Source organism: Gymnoscopelus braueri (assembly GCF_963280865.1).
Source record: "Gymnoscopelus braueri genome assembly, chromosome: 16".
Taxonomy (NCBI): domain Eukaryota; kingdom Metazoa; phylum Chordata; class Actinopteri; order Myctophiformes; family Myctophidae; genus Gymnoscopelus; species Gymnoscopelus braueri.
In genome coordinates, this window is record NC_137616.1 from 31,297,593 (window position 1) to 31,317,190 (window position 19,598).

The 19,598-nt window shown below is 46.0% G+C and overlaps 2 protein-coding genes across 2 annotated transcripts in view; both read right to left on the bottom strand.

The window, feature by feature from the left end:
* LOC308103855 (uncharacterized protein) overlaps nucleotides 1-19,598 on the bottom strand; it is a 164,163-nt gene that overhangs the window by 122,672 nt on the left and 21,893 nt on the right. The window lies entirely within an intron of this gene.
* LOC308103824 (fibronectin type III domain-containing protein 7-like) lies at nucleotides 3,238-5,506 on the bottom strand (the record flags this gene model as incomplete). Its single annotated transcript, XM_080454001.1, has 5 exons — nucleotides 5,269-5,506; nucleotides 4,826-5,080; nucleotides 4,276-4,533; nucleotides 3,839-4,093; nucleotides 3,238-3,545 (listed from the first exon to the last, which is right to left on the bottom strand). Exons 1-5 carry the CDS (start codon nucleotides 5,357-5,359, stop codon nucleotides 3,238-3,240), a joined length of 1,167 nt encoding a protein of 388 aa, XP_080310127.1. The 5' UTR covers nucleotides 5,360-5,506.

Here is a 19,598-nt window from a genome sequence, read left to right on the forward strand (position 1 = left end):
GTTTGCATTGCTTGAGTTACAGGTGTGGATGTGTCCATGTGTTGTTGCTGTTGCTATGTACATGTCTGCTCCTGTGTCAGGGGACCAGGACACTGTGCTAACCCCGCATAATGTAGAAACAGAAACATTACTGGGTGGGCAGGGACCTGGAGACATAAGAGGGAAGAAGTGGAGAAAAATAACGTTTATTCTCTTTGGCGCTTTTTTGAACTGAACACATACAAGGTATGTGGAGGATATTTTAATTAGTATGATAGATTTGTCTGTTGGAGATTATTCAGATTAGTACATAGTTTTTAGATTTTAAGTCTTGTTGCTGCTCTGTACCTGCAATGAACTGATAAGGAGTGCTGGGATTCCCAGCACATGAGTCAGCATATGGTGTCACTGTGATGGTATAGTTCTGGCCACAGTGCATGTTGGGTATCTGACAGCTGGTACTGTTGGTGTAGCAGTAATATATGTGTACATTCTGGCCCACCGCTGTCACGTTGTAAGCTGTGGCACTGGGGCTTCCCAACCAGGTCACATGGGTTGAGTTGGGACACACCAGACTGGCAGTAACGTTATATGGGGCACACGGGACTGGGAAGAGAAAGAAAAAAAGAGTAAGAAAGTGAATGAGAATCATCTTTATTGTCACATCACAGGTTTACAGGTGTAAAAAGTGAGTGAAATTTGTTATCGCGCAAGCTCCATCGTTTTTGTTTGAATCTCAAAGTTAATAAGGAGAAATGGGGCAACTTATTTTTTCCTTCCACCCTTTAATCAATGCATGCATTCATCCATAACTAGATTTTTAATCGTCCAATTGAATTAAGTTGACTCCCAGAGAGAAAAAACTAATCAGCATTACGGTGTCTTTGGTGAACATCTCACCTGTTTTCAGATCCACAGCTGAACTTGGTTGACTGTGACAAACTCTGTCAACAGCTACAACAGTGACAGAGTAGTTTTCGCCACAGTGTAGATCATTGAAAGAGCAGGAGTTTGCATTGCTTGAGTTACAGGTGTGGATGTGTCCATGTGTTGTTGCTGTTGCTATGTACATGTCTGCTCCTGTGTCAGGGGACCAGGACACTGTGCTAACCCCGCATAATGTAGAAACAGAAACATTACTGGGTGGGCAGGGACCTGGAGAAATAAGAGGGAAGAAGTGGAGAAAAATAAAGTTTATTCTCTTTGGCGCTTTTTTGAACTGAACACATACAAGGTATGTGGAGGATATTTTAATTAGTATGATAGAATTTGTCTGTTGGAGATTATTCAGATTAGTACATCGTTTTTAGATTTTAACTCTTGTTGCTGCTCTGTACCTGCAATGAACTGATAAGGAGTGCTGGGATTCCCAGCACATGAGTCAGCATATGGTGTCACTGTGATGGTATAGTTCTGGCCACAGTGCATGTTGGGTATCTGACAGCTGGTACTGTTGGTGTAGCAGTAATATATGTGTACATTCTGGCCCACCGCTGTCACGTTGTAAGCTGTGGCACTGGGGCTTCCCAACCAGGTCACATGGGTTGAGTTGGGACACACCAGACTGGCAGTAACGTTATATGGGGCACACGGGACTGGGAAGATAAAGAAAAAAATAGTAAGAAAGTGAATGAGAATCATATTATTGTCACATCACAGGTTTACAGGTGTAAAAAGTGAGTGAAATTTGTTATCGCGCAAGCTCCATCGTTTTTTTTATCTCAAAGTTAATAAGGAGAAATGGGGCAACTTATTTTTCCCTTCCACCCTTTAATCAATGCATGCATTCATCCATAACTAGATTTTTAATCGTCCAATTGAATTAAGTTGACTCCCAGAGAGAAAAAACTAATCAGCATTACGGTGTCTTTGGTGAACATCTCACCTGTTTTCAGATCCACAGCTGAACTTGGTTGACTGTGACAACCTCTGTCAACAGCTACAACAGTGACAGAGTAGTTTTCGCCACAGTGTAGATCATTGAAAGAGCAGGAGTTTGCATTGCTTGAGTTACAGGTGTGGATGTGTCCATGTGTTGTTGCTGTTGCTATGTACATGTCTGCTCCTGTGTCAGGGGACCAGGACACTGTGCTAACCCCGCATAATGTAGAAACAGAAACATTACTGGGTGGGCAGGGACCTGGAGACATAAGAGGGAAGAAGTGGAGAAAAATAACGTTTTTTCTCTTTGGCGCTTTTTTGAACTGAACACATACAAGGTATGTGGAGGATATTTTAATTAGTATGATAGATTTGTCTGTTGGAGATTATTCAGATTAGTACATAGTTTTTAGATTTTAAGTCTTGTTGCTGCTCTGTACCTGCAATGAACTGATAAGGAGTGCTGGGATTCCCAGCACATGAGTCAGCATATGGTGTCACTGTGATGGTATAGTTCTGGCCACAGTGCATGTTGGGTATCTGACAGCTGGTACTGTTGGTGTAGCAGTAATATATGTGTACATTCTGGCCCACCGCTGTCACGTTGTAAGCTGTGGCACTGGGGCTTCCCAACCAGGTCACATGGGTTGAGTTGGGACACACCAGACTGGCAGTAACGTTATATGGGGCACACGGGACTGGGAAGAGAAAGAAAAAAAGAGTAAGAAAGTGAATGAGAATCATCTTTATTGTCACATCACAGGTTTACAGGTGTAAAAAGTGAGTGAAATGTGTTATCGCGCAAGCTCCATCGTTTTTTTTTTATCTCAAAGTTAATAAGGAGAAATGGGGAAACTTATTTTTCCCTTCCACCCTTTAATCAATGCATGCATTCATCCATAACTAGATTTTTAATCGTCCAATTGAATTAAGTTGACTCCCAGAGAGAAAAAACTAATCAGCATTACGGTGTCTTTGGTGAACATCTCACCTGTTTTCAGATCCACAGCTGAACTTGGTTGACTGTGACAACCTCTGTCAACAGCTACAACAGTGACAGAGTAGTTTTCGCCACAGTGTAGATCATTGAAAGAGCAGGAGTTTGCATTGCTTGAGTTACAGGTGTGGATGTGTCCATGTGTTGTTGCTGTTGCTATGTACATGTCTGCTCCTGTGTCAGGGGACCAGGACACTGTGCTAACCCCGCATAATGTAGAAACAGAAACATTACTGGGTGGGCAGGGACCTGGAGACATAAGAGGGAAGAAGTGGAGAAAAATAAAGTTTATTCTCTTTGGCGCTTTTTTGAACTGAACACATACAAGGTATGTGGAGGATATTTTAATTAGTATGATAGATTTGTCTGTTGGAGATTATTCAGATTAGTACATAGTTTTTAGATTTTAAGTCTTGTTGCTGCTCTGTACCTGCAATGAACTGATAAGGAGTGCTGGGATTCCCAGCACATGAGTCAGCATATGGTGTCACTGTGATGGTATAGTTCTGGCCACAGTGCATGTTGGGTATCTGACAGCTGGTACTGTTGGTGTAGCAGTAATATATGTGTACATTCTGGCCCACCGCTGTCACGTTGTAAGCTGTGGCACTGGGGCTTCCCAACCAGGTCACATGGGTTGAGTTGGGACACACCAGACTGGCAGTAACGTTATATGGGGCACACGGGACTGGGAAGAGAAAGAAAAAAAGAGTAAGAAAGTGAATGAGAATCATCTTTATTGTCACATCACAGGTTTACAGGTGTAAAAAGTTAATGAAATTTGTTATCGAGCAAGCTCCATCGTTTTTTTTTTATCTCAAAGTTAATAAGGAGAAATGGGGCAACTTATTTTTCCCTTCCACCCTTTACTCAATGCATGCATTCATCCATAACTAGATTTTTAATCATCCAATTGAATTAAGTTGACTCGCAGAGAGAAAAAACTAATCAGCATTACGGTGTCTTTGGTGAACATCTCACCTGTTTTCAGATCCACAGCTGAACTTGGTTGACTGTGACAACCTCTGTCAACAGCTACAACAGAGACAGAGTAGTTTTCGCCACAGTGTAGATCATTGAAAGAGCAGGAGTTTGCATTGCTTGAGTTACAGGTGTGGATGTGTCCATGTGTTGTTGCTGTTGCTATGTACATGTCTGCTCCTGTGTCAGGGGACCAGGACACTGTGCTAACCCCGCATAATGTAGAAACAGAAACATTACTGGGTGGGCAGGGACCTGGAGACATAAGAGGGAAGAAGTGGAGAAAAATAACGTTTATTCTCTTTGGCGCTTTTTTGAACTGAACACATACAAGGTATGTGGAGGATATTTTAATTAGTATGATAGAATTTGTCTGTTGGAGATTATTCAGATTAGTACATCGTTTTTAGATTTTAAGTCTTGTTTCTGCTCTGTACCTGCAATGAACTGATACGGAGTGCTGGGATTCCCAGCACATGAGTCAGCATATGGTGTCACTGTGATGGTATAGTTCTGGCCACAGTGCATGTTGGGTATCTGACAGCTGGTACTGTTGGTGTAGCAGTAATATATGTGTACATTCTGGCCCACCGCTGTCACGTTGTAAGCTGTGGCACTGGGGCTTCCCAACCAGGTCACATGGGTTGAGTTGGGACACACCAGACTGGCAGTAACGTTATATGGGGCACACGGGACTGGGAAGAGAAAGAAAAAAAGAGTAAGAAAGTGAATGAGAATCATCTTTATTGTCACATCACAGGTTTACAGGTGTAAAACGTTAATAAAATTTGTTATCGAGCAAGCTCCATCGTTTTTTTTTATCTCAAAGTTAATAAGGAGAAATGGGGCAACTTATTTTTTCCTTCCACCCTTTACTCAATGCATGCATTCATCCATAACTAGATTTGTAATCGTCCAATTGAATTAAGTTGACTCCCAGAGAGAAAAAACAAATCAGCATTACGGTGTCTTTGGTGAACATCTCACCTGTTTTCAGATCCACAGCTGAACTTGGTTGACTGTGACAACCTCTGTCAACAGCTACAACAGTGACAGAGTAGTTTTCGCCACAGTGTAGATCATTGAAAGAGCAGGAGTTTGCATTGCTTGAGTTACAGGTGTGGATGTGTCCATGTGTTGTTGCTGTTGCTATGTACATGTCTGCTCCTGTGTCAGGGGACCAGGACACTGTGCTAACCCCGCATAATGTAGAAACAGAAACATTACTGGGTGGGCAGGGACCTGGAGACATAAGAGGGAAGAAGTGGAGAAAAATAAAGTTTATTCTCTTTGGCGCTTTTTTGAACTGAACACATACAAGGTAGGCCTATGTGGAGGATATTTTGATTAGTATGATAGAATTTGTCTGTTGGAGATTATTCAGATTAGTACATCGTTTTTAGATTTTAAGTCTTGTTTCTGCTCTGTACCTGCAATGAACTGATACGGAGAGCTGGGATTCCCAGCACATGAGTCAGCATATGGTGTCACTGTGATGGTATGGTTCTGGCCACAGTGCATGTTGGGTATCTGACAGCTGGTACTGTTGGTGTAGCAGTAATATATGTGTACATTCTGGCCCACCGCTGTCACGTTGTAAGCTGTGGCACTGGGGCTTCCCAACCAGGTCACATGGGTTGAGTTGGGACACACCAGACTGGCAGTAACGTTATATGGGGCACACGGGGCTGGGAAGAGAAAGAAAAAAAGTGTAAGAAAGTGAATGAGAATCATCTTTATTGTCACATCACAGGTTTACAGGTGTAAAAAGTGAGTGAAATTTGTTATCGTGCAAGCTCCATCGGTTTTTTTTAAATCTCAAAGTTAATAAGGAGAAATGGGGCAACTTATTTTTCCCTTCCACCCTTTACTCAATGCATGCATTCATCCATAACTAGATTTTTAATCATCCAATTGAATTAAGTTGACTCCCAGAGAGAAAAAACTAATCAGCGTTACGGTGTCTTTGGTGAACATCTCACCTGTTTTCAGATCCACAGCTGAACTTGGTTGACTGTGACAACCTCTGTCAACAGCTACAACAGTGACAGAGTAGTTTTCGCCACAGTGTAGATCATTGAAAGAGCAGGAGTTTGCATTGCTTGAGTTACAGGTGTGGATGTGTCCATGTGTTGTTGCTGTTGCTATGTACATGTCTGCTCCTGTGTCAGGGGACCAGGACACTGTGCTAACCCCGCATAATGTAGAAACAGAAACATTACTGGGTGGGCAGGGACCTGGAGACATAAGAGGGAAGAAGTGGAGAAAAATAACGTTTATTCTCTTTGGCGCTTTTTTGAACTGACCACATACAAGGTATGTGGAGGATATTTTAATTAGTATGATAGAATTTGTCTGTTGGAGATTATTCAGATTAGTACATCGTTTTTAGATTTTAAGTCTTGTTTCTGCTCTGTACCTGCAATGAACTGATACGGAGTGCTGGGATTCCCAGCACATGAGTCAGCATATGGTGTCACTGTGATGGTATAGTTCTGGCCACAGTGCATGTTGGGTATCTGACAGCTGGTACTGTTGGTGTAGCAGTAATATATGTGTACATTCTGGCCCACCGCTGTCACGTTGTAAGCTGTGGCACTGGGGCTTCCCAACCAGGTCACATGGGTTGAGTTGGGACACACCAGACTGGCAGTAACGTTATATGGGGCACACGGGGCTGGGAAAAGAAAGAAAAAAAAGAGTAAGAAAGTGAATGAGAATCATCTTTATTGTCACATCACAGGTTTACAGGTGTAAAAAGTGAGTGAAATGTGTTATCGTGCAAGCTCCATCGGTTTTTTTTTATCTCAAAGTTAATAAGGAGAAAAGGGGCAACTTATTTTTCCCTTCCACCCTTTACTCAATGCATGCATTCATCCATAACTAGATTTTTAATCATCCAATTGAATTAAGTTGACTCGCAGAGAGAAAAAAATAATCAGCATTACGGTGTCTTTGGTGAACATCTCACCTGTTTTCAGATCCATAGCTGAACTTGGTTGACTGTGACAACCTCTGTCAACAGCTACAACAGTGACAGAGTAGTTTTCGCCACAGTGTAGATCATTGAAAGAGCAGGAGTTTGCATTGCTTGAGTTACAGGTGTGGATGTGTCCATGTGTTGTTGCTGTTGCTATGTACATGTCTGCTCCTGTGTCAGGGGACCAGGACACTGTGCTAACCCCGCATAATGTAGAAACAGAAACATTACTGGGTGGGCAGGGACCTGGAGACATAAGAGGGAAGAAGTGGAGAAAAATAAAGTTTATTCTCTTTGGCGCTTTTTTGAACTGAACACATACAAGGTATGTGGAGGATATTTTAATTAGTATGATAGAATTTGTCTGTTGGAGATTATTCAGATTAGTACATCGTTTTTAGATTTTAAGTCTTGTTTCTGCTCTGTACCTGCAATGAACTGATACGGAGTGCTGGGATTCCCAGCACATGAGTCAGCATATGGTGTCACTGTGATGGTATAGTTCTGGCCACAGTGCATGTTGGGTATCTGACAGCTGGTACTGTTGGTGTAGCAGTAATATATGTGTACATTCTGGCCCACCGCTGTCACGTTGTAAACTGTGGCACTGGGGCTTCCCAACCAGGTCACATGGGTTGAGTTGGGACACACCAGACTGGCAGTAACGTTATATGGGGCACACGGGGCTGGGAAGAGAAAGAAAAAAAGAGTAAGAAAGTGAATGAGAATCATCTTTATTGTCACATCACAGGTTTACAGATGTAAAAAGTGAGTGAAATGTGTTATCGTGCAAGCTCCATCGTTTTTGTTTGAATCTCAAAGTTAATAAGGAGAAATGGGGCAACTTATTTTTCCCTTCCACCCTTTACTCAATGCATGCATTCATCCATAACTAGATTTTTAATCATCCAATTGAATTAAGTTGACTCCCAGAGAGAAAAAACAAATCAGCATTACGGTGTCTTTGGTGAACATCTCACCTGTTTTCAGATCCACAGCTGAACTTGGTTGACTGTGACAACCTCTGTCAACAGCTACAACAGTGACAGAGTAGTTTTCACCACAGTATAGATCAGTGAAAGAGCAGGAGTTTGCATTGCTTGAGTTACAGGTGTGGATGTGTCCATGTGTTGTTGCTGTTGCTATGTACATGTCTGCTCCTGTGTCAGGGGACCAGGACACTGTGCTAACCCCGCATAATGTAGAAACAGAAACATTACTGGGTGGGCAGGGACCTGGAGACATAAGAGGGAAGAAGTGGAGAAAAATAAAGTTTATTCTCTTTGGCGCTTTTTTGAACTGAACACATACAAGGTATGTGGAGGATATTTTAATTAGTATGATAGAATTTGTCTGTTGGAGATTATTCAGATTAGTACATCGTTTTTAGATTTTAAGTCTTGTTTCTGCTCTGTACCTGCAATGAACTGATAAGGAGTGCTGGGATTCCCAGCACATGAGTCAGCATATGGTGTCACTGTGATGGTATAGTTCTGGCCACAGTGCATGTTGGGTATCTGACAGCTGGTACTGTTGGTGTAGCAGTAATATATGTGTACATTCTGGCCCACCGCTGTCACGTTGTAAGCTGTGGCACTGGGGCTTCCCAACCAGGTCACATGGGTTGAGTTGGGACACACCAGACTGGCAGTAACGTTATATGGGGCACAAGGGGCTGGGGAGAGAAAGAAAAAAAGAGTAAGAAAGTGAATGAGAATCATCTTTATTGTCACATCACAGGTTTACAGGTGTAAAAAGTGAGTGAAATGTGTTATCGTGCAAGCTCCATCGTTTTTGTTTGAATCTCAAAGTTAATAAGGAGAAATGGGGCAACTTATTTTTCCCTTCCACCCTTTACTCAATGCATGCATTCATCCATAACTAGATTTTTAATCATCCAATTGAATTAAGTTGACTCCCAGAGAGAAAAAACAAATCAGCATTACGGTGTCTTTGGTGAACATCTCACCTGTTTTCAGATCCACAGCTGAACTTGGTTGACTGTGACAACCTCTGTCAACAGCTACAACAGTGACAGAGTAGTTTTCACCACAGTATAGATCAGTGAAAGAGCAGGAGTTTGCATTGCTTGAGTTACAGGTGTGGATGTGTCCATGTGTTGTTGCTGTTGCTATGTACATGTCTGCTCCTGTGTCAGGGGACCAGGACACTGTGCTAACCCCGCATAATGTAGAAACAGAAACATTACTGGGTGGGCAGGGACCTGGAGACATAAGAGGGAAGAAGTGGAGAAAAATTAAGTTTATTCTCTTTGGCGCTTTTTTTGAACTGAACACATACAAGGTATGTGGAGGATATTTTAATCAGTATGATAGAATTTGTCTGTTGGAGATTATTCAGATTAGTACATCGTTTTTAGATTTTAAGTCTTGTTTCTGCTCTGTACCTGCAATGAACTGATACGGAGTGCTGGGATTCCCAGCACATGAGTCAGCATATGGTGTCACTGTGATGGTAAAGGTCTGGCCACAGTGCATGTTGGGTATCTGACAGCTGGTACTGTTGGTGTAGCAGTAATATATGTGTACATTCTGGCCCACCGCTGTCACGTTGTAAGCTGTGGCACTGGGGCTTCCCAACCAGGTCACATGGGTTGAGTTGGGACACACCAGACTGGCAGTAACGTTATATGGGGCACAAGGGGCTGGGGAGAGAAAGAAAAAAAGAGTAAGAAAGTGAATGAGAATCATCTTTATTGTCACATCACAGGTTTACAGGTGTAAAAAGTGAGTGAAATTTGTTATCGTGCAAGCTCCATCGTTTTTGTTTGAATCTCAAAGTTAATAAGGAGAAATGGGGCAACTTATTTTTCCCTTCCACCCTTTACTCAATGCATGCATTCATCCATAACTAGATTTTTAATCATCCAATTGAATTAAGTTGACTCCCAGAGAGAAAAAACAAATCAGCATTACGGTGTCTTTGGTGAACATCTCACCTGTTTTCAGATCCACAGCTGAACTTGGTTGACTGTGACAACCTCTGTCAACAGCTACAACAGTGACAGAGTAGTTTTCACCACAGTATAGATCAGTGAAAGAGCAGGAGTTTGCATTGCTTGAGTTACAGGTGTGGATGTGTCCATGTGTTGTTGCTGTTGCTATGTACATGTCTGCTCCTGTGTCAGGGGACCAGGACACTGTGCTAACCCCGCATAATGTAGAAACAGAAACATTACTGGGTGGGCAGGGACCTGGAGACATAAGAGGGAAGAAGTGGAGAAAAATAAAGTTTATTCTCTTTGGCGCTTTTTTGAACTGAACACATACAAGGTATGTGGAGGATATTTTAATCAGTATGATATAATTTGTCTGTTGGAGATTATTCAGATTAGTACATCGTTTTTAGATTTTAAGTCTTGTTTCTGCTCTGTACCTGCAATGAACTGATACGGAGTGCTGGGATTCCCAGCACATGAGTCAGCATATGGTGTCACTGTGATGGTAAAGGTCTGGCCACAGTGCATGTTGGGTATCTGACAGCTGGTACTGTTGGTGTAGCAGTAATATATGTGTACATTCTGGCCCACCGCTGTCACGTTGTAAGCTGTGGCACTGGGGCTTCCCAACCAGGTCACATGGGTTGAGTTGGGACACACCAGACTGGCAGTAACGTTATATGGGGCACAAGGGGCTGGGGAGAGAAAGAAAAAAAGAGTAAGAAAGTGAATGAGAATCATCTTTATTGTCACATCACAGGTTTACAGGTGTAAAAAGTGAGTGAAATTTGTTATCGTGCAAGCTCCATCGTTTTTGTTTGAATCTCAAAGTTAATAAGGAGAAATGGGGCAACTTATTTTTTCCTTCCACCCTTTACTCAATGCATGCATTCATCCATAACTAGTTCTTTTTCGTTTTGAGTCATGAGACACTCACTATGGGAAACAGCGCCATCTGGCGATGCAACAGAGCTACACAATACGCTCCCGGGGCCCATATATTGGGCAAGAGGGTATGTCACGTCACCGGCTGTCTCTTCCCCTTTCCGGAAGGACATATAAGGCCCGGTCGTGACGTAGTCCTCTTCAGTTCCTCTGTTCGCAGATGCACTTAGGCTACACGCTTATAAAAACTGAAAACAACTTCAAAACTACTCGAATCTTCGATTTCCAGTCTTCACGAGAGAAACCAGCTCTAACCCTAAAAGCGGAGATTAGGATCAATCACCCATAGTGGGGCGGCGTGGCACGAGAAATCAGCCTAATCGTTAAATTTTACGAAGAAAGCGCCAAATTTGGCAGAAGCGTTGATTAATATATTTGGAACAAAACTGGATATTGGGACATCACAAATTCTCACCCTGGTGGGCGTGGCAGCCATTTTTCAAAATGGCCACCAGCAGTTGATCAAATCTTCCTAGTTTTTGTCCTAGTAGGCTGAAATGTTGCTCAAGTATGTGAATATGAAGGTGTGTGGGTGTGCTCATGCTAATTGCCTAAAAGGGGGCGTTGCAATGGGAGTGGCCTAGTTAACAGCAATATTTTGGGAGAATTGTTCAAATGGTGATACAAGCGAGAAATTTGGTACAAATCATCTTTGGAGATCACACTTTTTTTTCAAGATGGCTGCCAAAATTTGACTGTTTTTGCATTTCTGCATAATGTTGACTATACTTCTTTGAGGTAAATTACCAAATCACCAAAAAGCACTCCCTTAGTATGTTTTGAACATTTTCAAATAGGAGTTACCATTTACGGTGAAGGTGCCAACTCAGCATATCGAGTAGCATGGCTTGAGTCCTGTGGTAGGTACTGGGAGCTGATGTTAGGTGTGAAGATGAAGAAAGAACAATGCTCTGTGGAACTCAGGGAGGAGATAAGAAAGGCAGCCAGAGAGATGAAGAAAGTAGGGAGGAGTACAAAGAGATAAGGGGTAAGGCGGAGAGAAAAGTGGTGAGGGTTAAGGAAAAGAGTATGAGAAGTTGTATGAAAGGTTGGACACCAAGGAGGGAGAAAGGGACCTGCACCGACAGGCTAGACAGGTACTGAGATGGGAAGGATGAGCAAGAGGTTAAGGTGATGAAGGATGGTTGATAATGTTCTAGCAACCGAAGACAGTGTGTTGAGAAAATGGAAGGAGTACTTTGAGGGAACGGATGGAGGACAGTGTCGGTGTTATTCTATGCATAGTGGCTCATAGGAATAGACTATGTGACAACCAGGAATAGTTTGGTGACCACTGGAGAGACGGTTGACAGCCGGAATGTAGACAGCATCCGGGAGCAATATGGGTTAGCGCCCTAGCCTGTGTCTTCCGTGAGGAAGAAGCCCAACAAATCCACGGTGAGGCCTTTATGTGGGCTATTCAAGCAAGCTGCAAGTGGAGCCTCTAGTACCACCACGGCCCAAGAAATCATCACGCCAGAATGAAATGTTTGGAACAGGGGAGTCTGGTGCAACGCTCAGGTCCTGGACCTGGTGACACGAAGGGGGAGCCCGGCCAGGAGGCCCATCCACAGAGCCTAGTCCCTCCACATGCCAGATCCTCCGCTCTCCCCCAGTCCTGGCAGAGTAGCCCCGGATAAGCGGCCTGAGAGGCCCTGTCTTGCCCTAAGAGGACTGACCGTGGGTAGCTACTGGGATGTAAGTCGGGCGCTTGACAAACCCCAGCCCGGGTCACCTCGGCGAGGGTGTATGTTGCGTACCCGAACCCATGTTGAGACCCGAAACACCCATCGACCCCAGGCTACAACTCTGATATGTCCCAGGTGCATCCATGTGATGTTTTTCTGTATGAAGGAGTTATTTGTAACAGAAGGATACCAGTGAGAGGGAAGAAGTATAGGACGGTAGGGGGACCAGCCATGATGCTGTACGGCTTGGAAACGGTGGCACTGACGAAAGGCCAAATGCCAAAGCGGCGGTTTAAGGATGCGGTGAGAGACGACATGCAGGTGGCTGGAGTCACAGAGGAAGACACAGAACTAGATGGGAAAACATTTATACATGTTAAGAAGTCATGAGATTTTGTCCTTGAGTTTGACTGTGAGCACAGTTGTATGGCGTGTTTTTGAAATGTTTTAATTTAGATGGTTATAAATGGTAACTCCTGTTCGAAAATGTTCAAAAACATACTATGGGAGTACTATTTTGGTGAATAATTAAAAGATATGCAGAAATGCAAAAACAGTGTTGGCGGCCATCTTGAAAAAAAAATGGCTGCCATCTTTGATTTAGGAGTGGCCTGGTTTTCTAAATCGAAGTGTGATCTCCAAAGATGATTTGTACCAAATTTCCAACTTGTATCACTATTTGAACAATTCTCCCAAAATATTGCTGCTAACTAGGCCACTCCCATTGCAACTCCCCCTTTTAGGTAATTAGCATGAACACACCCACACACCTTCATACTCACATACATCACACAACATTTTAGCCTACTAGGACAAAAATTAGGAGGATTTGATCAACCGCTGGTGGCCATTTTGAAAAATGGCTGCCACGCCCACCAGGGTGAGAATTTGTGATGTCCCAATATCCAGTTTTGTTTCCAATATGTCAATCAACACTTCTGCCAAATTTGGCGCTTTCTTCACAAAATTGAACGATTCTCGTGCTACGCCGCCGTACTACCACGGGTTTTCTCTCTTCTCGGAAAACATCTTTACAGCTTATTTCTACCTCGTGGCGAGTTGGCTAACTAGCCACCTTTAGCTGCTAACTAGCTGCTAACTTAGCTGCTAACTAGCCACTTTAGCTGCTAGACTACAGCCACAGCTGCCGCTAGCACCTCGTTTCTTTAGGCTAACTCCCCACTCTGATATTCACTACTCCCAGCTTCGCCACGGCCAGGCACCATCCGCCGTTATTGTTCCTGATGGTTCTCTTCTGGAACAACACACCAGCGGCCCTTCCCCCCCTCTCCCCCGCCCCAAGCGGTCCTTCCAAACGGCAGGTTCCAGCCCCAGGAGGACGTTTATTACTCGGACGAGGAATATTCGGGCGGAGAGGAGGAGGTTGGGGAAAAGACAGGGACCCTCACAGGACTCAGAGGACAGGGTCAGGGACCACTCCTCTACAACCAAGAAAAGGAGGGGATTTTTGCACATTTCTGTGAGGTCGGTACAAAATACAATGCCTGTTTTTTGTGCCAATAAATTTGTTACATTACCGTTCTTTACCTTGCATTATTCATACCCTGTCGAATTAAGTCCACAATGCTAGGAAAAGGGGCCGGTGCTCGGCTTTTCTAACACTCCTGGATACAACACTGTGTCAATATATTGTTATATAATGCTGGTCATTGTGCCAATATGGTTGTTACACTTGCCACACCTTGCATTATTCAAGCCCTGTTAAGGTAAGCCCAAAGGTACTTGGAGAAGGACCGGTACTCGGTTTTCCAAATACTGTTGGAATACAACACATAATGCCTATCACTGTGTCGATATGTTGTTATATAATGCTTGTCATTGTGCCAACATGTTTGTTACACCTGCCACACCTTGCATTATTCAAAAGGTCACAACGTCGCGACGCCACCCGACCCCCTCGTGGCGGGGTACGCGACATTGACCACCCTGTTCCTCCCAGTGTCTGACAGACCTAGAAGGAGACACAGCATTGCCGACCGTCCCACCCAGGTCTGCTAGGTCAGAGTGGGTGGGAGCGGATCCCCCCGTTGGCGTTGGGGAAAAGACAGGGACCCTCACTGGACTCAGAGGACAGGGTCAGGGACCATTCCTCTGCAACCAAGGAAAAAGAGGGTATTTTTGCACATTCTGTGAGGTCGGTACAATATATAATGTCTGTTTTTTGTGCCAATAAATTTGTTACAAAGAACCAAACCTTGCATTTTTCAAACCCTGTCGAAATAAGTCCACATGCTAGGAAAAAGGCCGGTGCTAGGCCTTCCAAACACTGCTGGATACAACTTATGCCATCACTGTGTCAATATATTGTTATATAATGCTTGTCATTGTGCCAATATGTCTGTTACACGTAAATAAGCCCAAAAGTATTTGGAAAAAGGGCCGGTTCTCGGCTTTCCATATACTGTTGGTATACAACATATAATGCCTGTCACTATGTCAATATATTGTTATATTGCTTGTCATTGTGCCATTATGTCGTTACTTTTACCACACTTTGCATTTTCAAACCCTGGCTAAATAAGCCCACAGTGCTTGGGAAAGAGCCGGTTTCTCGGCTTCCCAAACGCTGCTGGGATACCAAATTAATGCCTATCATTGTATCAATATATTGTTACATAATGCTCGCCATTATGCCAATGTGGTTGCTACACTGAATTTAATAACACCAATGCAGGTAATACAATCAGTATCACCCCTGTCCGCCAGAGGGCGCCTTTGCACCTTGGCACAGGGGTCACGCCGGTTTTGTCTCCCAATTCTCCCATCCGAGAGAGGGCGCCAAAAAGCCACTTTAGTGAGAGGTTTCCACAAGATGGCCGCACGGAAGGTAGGCAACCTGTCCAGACCGGAGGTTGACGTCAGGGAGGCATCGCGTGCGGGGTCACGTGACTTCCTTGAATCTCCCAGTCAGTCATTTAACGCCTATACTGTCTCTAGTGGGCACCACACGTGTGGTCCCACCGGAGCGATCGGCCACGTCACTAGTTTCCATGACAACGGCCGAACGGTCTGTGGGACGAGTGACAGCAGCACCCCTCCCCCACCCTCTAGCTCGCTGCTTGGCGCAATGGAAAGCTTGTCACCCGTCTCCTTGGGTGCTTCGCACCATACAGAAGGGTTACAAGATACATTTCTCCACAAAACCCCCCATGTCGGACAAGGTATTGTGCGCTAACTTTGAGAGAGGTTCTCTCTCCTAAGCTAGGGAGCAATCAGAGAGGATCAAACGTGTTTTCTAACCCTCTGTGTACTGTGCCCCCCTCACCTCTGGAGGGCGACAGAACGCCTCCACCGAGGAAGAGGGCCCGACTAACAACTCTAGCTCGACAGCCAGGTCGAGACGAGATGGCGGCGACCAGGTTAGACCAGATGTTGACATCAGGGAGGAATGTCGTGCACGGTCACGCGACTTCCCCGAATTCCCTGGTCAGTCATTTAACGCCCATAATGTCTAGCGGGCGCCACTCGTACGGGCCCACTGGATAAGACAACGACGTCACTAGTTCCCATGGTAAAAACCAAACGGTCTGTGGGGCGAATGACGCAATGGAAAGCTTGCAACCCGTCTCCTTGGGTGTTACGCACCATACAGAAGGGTTACAGACGACAGTTCACCGTGAAACCTCCCAGTTCGGACAAGGTATTGTTCTCCCAGGTTTTCACTTAGCAGCTAACTGCCCTCACTCGCAACGACACATAGCAGTGTGGTTTCTCTAAAGTGCAGCGCTTAGCCAGCCCCGCTGAGGCAACACCGCGGTGACCTACCACCGCTACCGTTCCACGACCTCTAACAGGCACCGCGCGTGCAGACCCGCTGGATCACGTGACGACGTCACCGATCCCCTTGGAAATGGATTTCAACGTCTCCTCGCTCATGGTGAGTCAGCCTTTGACTAGCTTGGATAGCTTCTATGCTAGCATAGCCCCCAGTCAGGCTACTGTTGTTTCACTTAGTGGCTAAACTAGCCTCACTCACAACAACACAGTGTTGCTTATTACAGTAGGTACGCCAGTGTTACACTGTGTTTGTACTGGTCAGGCTCAGTACAGCAGTAACACACTGTGGTTGTACTGGTCAGCTCCCCTGGGCCTGGACAACAACAACACACTGCGGTTGCACTGATGTGTTTTTCCACGTGCCTTTTACATACCTCCTATGTCAGACACAATGTTGTTTCTCTCATGCGGAGAGGTAATGCAGCCATGTCTCTGGGAGAGAGGGTCTCTCTCTACTGAGCAAGGGTGCTATCAGAAAACTATCTACGAATCGGAACCGACTGGTTTTTCTTCGGAATATGTTCTGGTCAAAAAAGAAGGGGGGAGGATATGCGACCCATTCTGGATTAAGGGGTCTCAACAAGTCTCTTACGAATTCAAGTTTTGTATGCTGACGACCCTGGCGCTCCTGCGCAGGGTTTGGCAGGGGGACAGGTGGACCAACATAGACCTGAGGGACGCTTACTGTTGGGGTTTCACCGTCTCTTTCCAAAGGAGCGTTTTGGTTCCGTCTCGGCAGACCTCCCTTATAGGGATCTCACTGGACTCGACCAAGCTCGCAGCACGTCTGTCCCAGGAGAGGACAGACGGCTTCCTGTCCTGTGTGAGGTCTTTTCGCATAGGAAAGAAAGTCACTTACAGGCTGTGCTTGCATGTGGCGGGTCTCATGGCTTCGGCCATACACCTGATCCGCCTAAGTAGGCTATTTTGAGACCTTTTCAAAGGTGGATGCGGGCTCTCAGGATCCCGCCTACCAGGGGGCCTCGACAAGGTCTGGTGTCTCCACTTTGCATGGATTCACTCAGGCTGTGGTCACGCGCACTTTCTCTGTCAGAGGGTGTCAGTATAAGTACTGTGATCTAACGGAGGGTCATCGCGACGGACGCCAGCCTCATAGGCTGGGGCGCCGTCCACGAGGGCCGCGTGGCCAGGGGGGTGTGGGACCTCAGTCTACAGTCGGCCCACACCAACTACCTGGGGCTGATGGCAGTGTTTCTCGCACTCAGACACCTTGAGGCTCGTATCAGCGGTTGACTTGTCCTGATCAGGACAGACGACACTACAACCATGTGTTATGTCAACAGACAGGGAGGCTTGGGCCCCCGAATGATAGACAGACTAGCATGCGAGCTGACGACGTTGTGCGACTCACGCCTCGCATCGATTTGTGCGGCTCATGTCCCGGGCCTCCTGAACAGCGGGACGGATCTGCTGTTGGGCCAGGTTTGGCCGAACACGGGATGATTTGTCTGCGCTGTCGGTGGCGCCGGTTTTGGGCGTGTGGAGATCAGAGGTGACTCCTCTCCTTCACACCAGGCCATGGCCTCTCCCTCCGATCACGGACCAGCCGCGGTAGGCAGGGGACGAGATCGACAGCCCCGGGACCTAGACCGGTGGGTCTGGCCCCTGAGAGGGCTACCTTAGACTCGTGTGGCTTGCCTCCTGATGTGGTGGATACCATTCAGGTCGGGCAAGGCTTCTGTTCCCAGCTGGGGATCTGGCAGTGGTGCTGCGTGCACTCTGCCGCTTTCCCTTTGGGCCTTTCAAGGCTGCGGACCTGAAATTAGTTAGTCTTAAGACGGTCCTCTTGGTGGCCCTGTCTACGGCTAAAGGAGTTAGTGACCTACACACACTCTCGGTGAGTTCGGAGTGCTTGAGATTCTCTACTACACGACAGGAGGTTTCTTTTGGAACCGAACCTGGCGTTTGTTACCAAGACCGGGGTGGTGGCACCGGCTCTGGTTGGGTTGGTGGCTTTCCGTCTACCTCCTTTCACATCGGCGGAGGATAAGCGGTTGCGCTGTCTCTGCCCAGTGAGGGCTTTAGAGCTCTAATGTCAGAGGACGGCGGCCAACAGGTCGTCTACGCAGCTCTTTGTCTCCTGTGGCCGCGGTAACCAGAGGAAAACGATCGCCAGAACGACGCTCTCCAGGTGGATCGTTGAGGCTGTAAGGCTCGCCTAGACTGGTGGTGGAGCCCCAGTACCTAAATGGACTGAGGAATCACTCTACTGGAGGGGTGGCTGCTTCCTGGGCCCTCTCTAGGGAGCTTCGGGTCAGGAGATTTGCACGGCCGCTGATTGGTCGTCACCTTCGACCTTTGGAGCGTTTTATGGCATGGACGTGGCGGCGTCCTCGGTGGCGCACGCAGTCCTAGGTGTGGCGGCCTCATCTACTTGAGGTTTTCTCCTCCTGAAATGATCCTTGGGACCAACGATCAGTTTGTCTCAGGAGCAGGGGGCCCTGTTCCCTTGGTTACAGGGTTAGTATACTGCAGACTTTGTATGTCTATTAGCTGAATAGGGCAGACTGCGGTCTGTCAGGGCCTTCTTTTCTTGTCCCTTATGCCGCGTCCGGGCCCGGAGGGTCTGGGCGCCCCAGAGGTCGGCCCCAGGGCCGGAGGGGGCATGTGCGTTTTTTTCAGGGATTGAACGTTTTTAACGCTTCCGGGGGGTTTATAGATCCCATAGTGAGTGTCTCACGACTCAAAACGAAAAAGAACTAGAGGTTACGTAGGTAACCCCGGTTCTTTTAGTTTAGGAGTGAGACACTCACCAAACACCCCTTTTGTTTCGCCTTTGCGAACAGAGGAACTGTGTTAAGAGGAAGTACTACGTCACGACCGGGCCTTATATGTCCTTCCGGAAAGGGGAAGAGACAGCCGGTGACGTGACATACCCTCTTGCCCAATATATGGGCCCCGGGAGCGTATTGTGTAGCTCTGTTGCATCGCCAGATGGCGCTGTTTCCCATAGTGAGTGTCTCATTCCTAAACTAAAAGAACCGGGGTTACCTACGTAACCTCTAGATTTTTAATCATCCAATTGAATTAAGTTGACTCCCAGAGAGAAACAAGATCAGGAGACCTGGTTCTGCCAGACCCAGACTTCACATGACGTGTCAGCCTGTGTCTATGCCCATGTATGGACGAAAGGGGGACAGACTTTTATGGCTGGGGCCTAAGGACAAAGTGACCAAAACCAGTTTTTTGCCCATGTATGGAGCAAACAGGTACAAAACATGCCCATGTATGGACGAAAGGGGGACAGACTTTTATGGCTGGGGCCTAAGGACAAAGTGACCAAAACCTGTTTTTCGCCCATGTATGGAGAAAACAGGTACAAAACATGCCCATGTATGGATGAAAGGGGGACAGACTTTTATGGCTGGG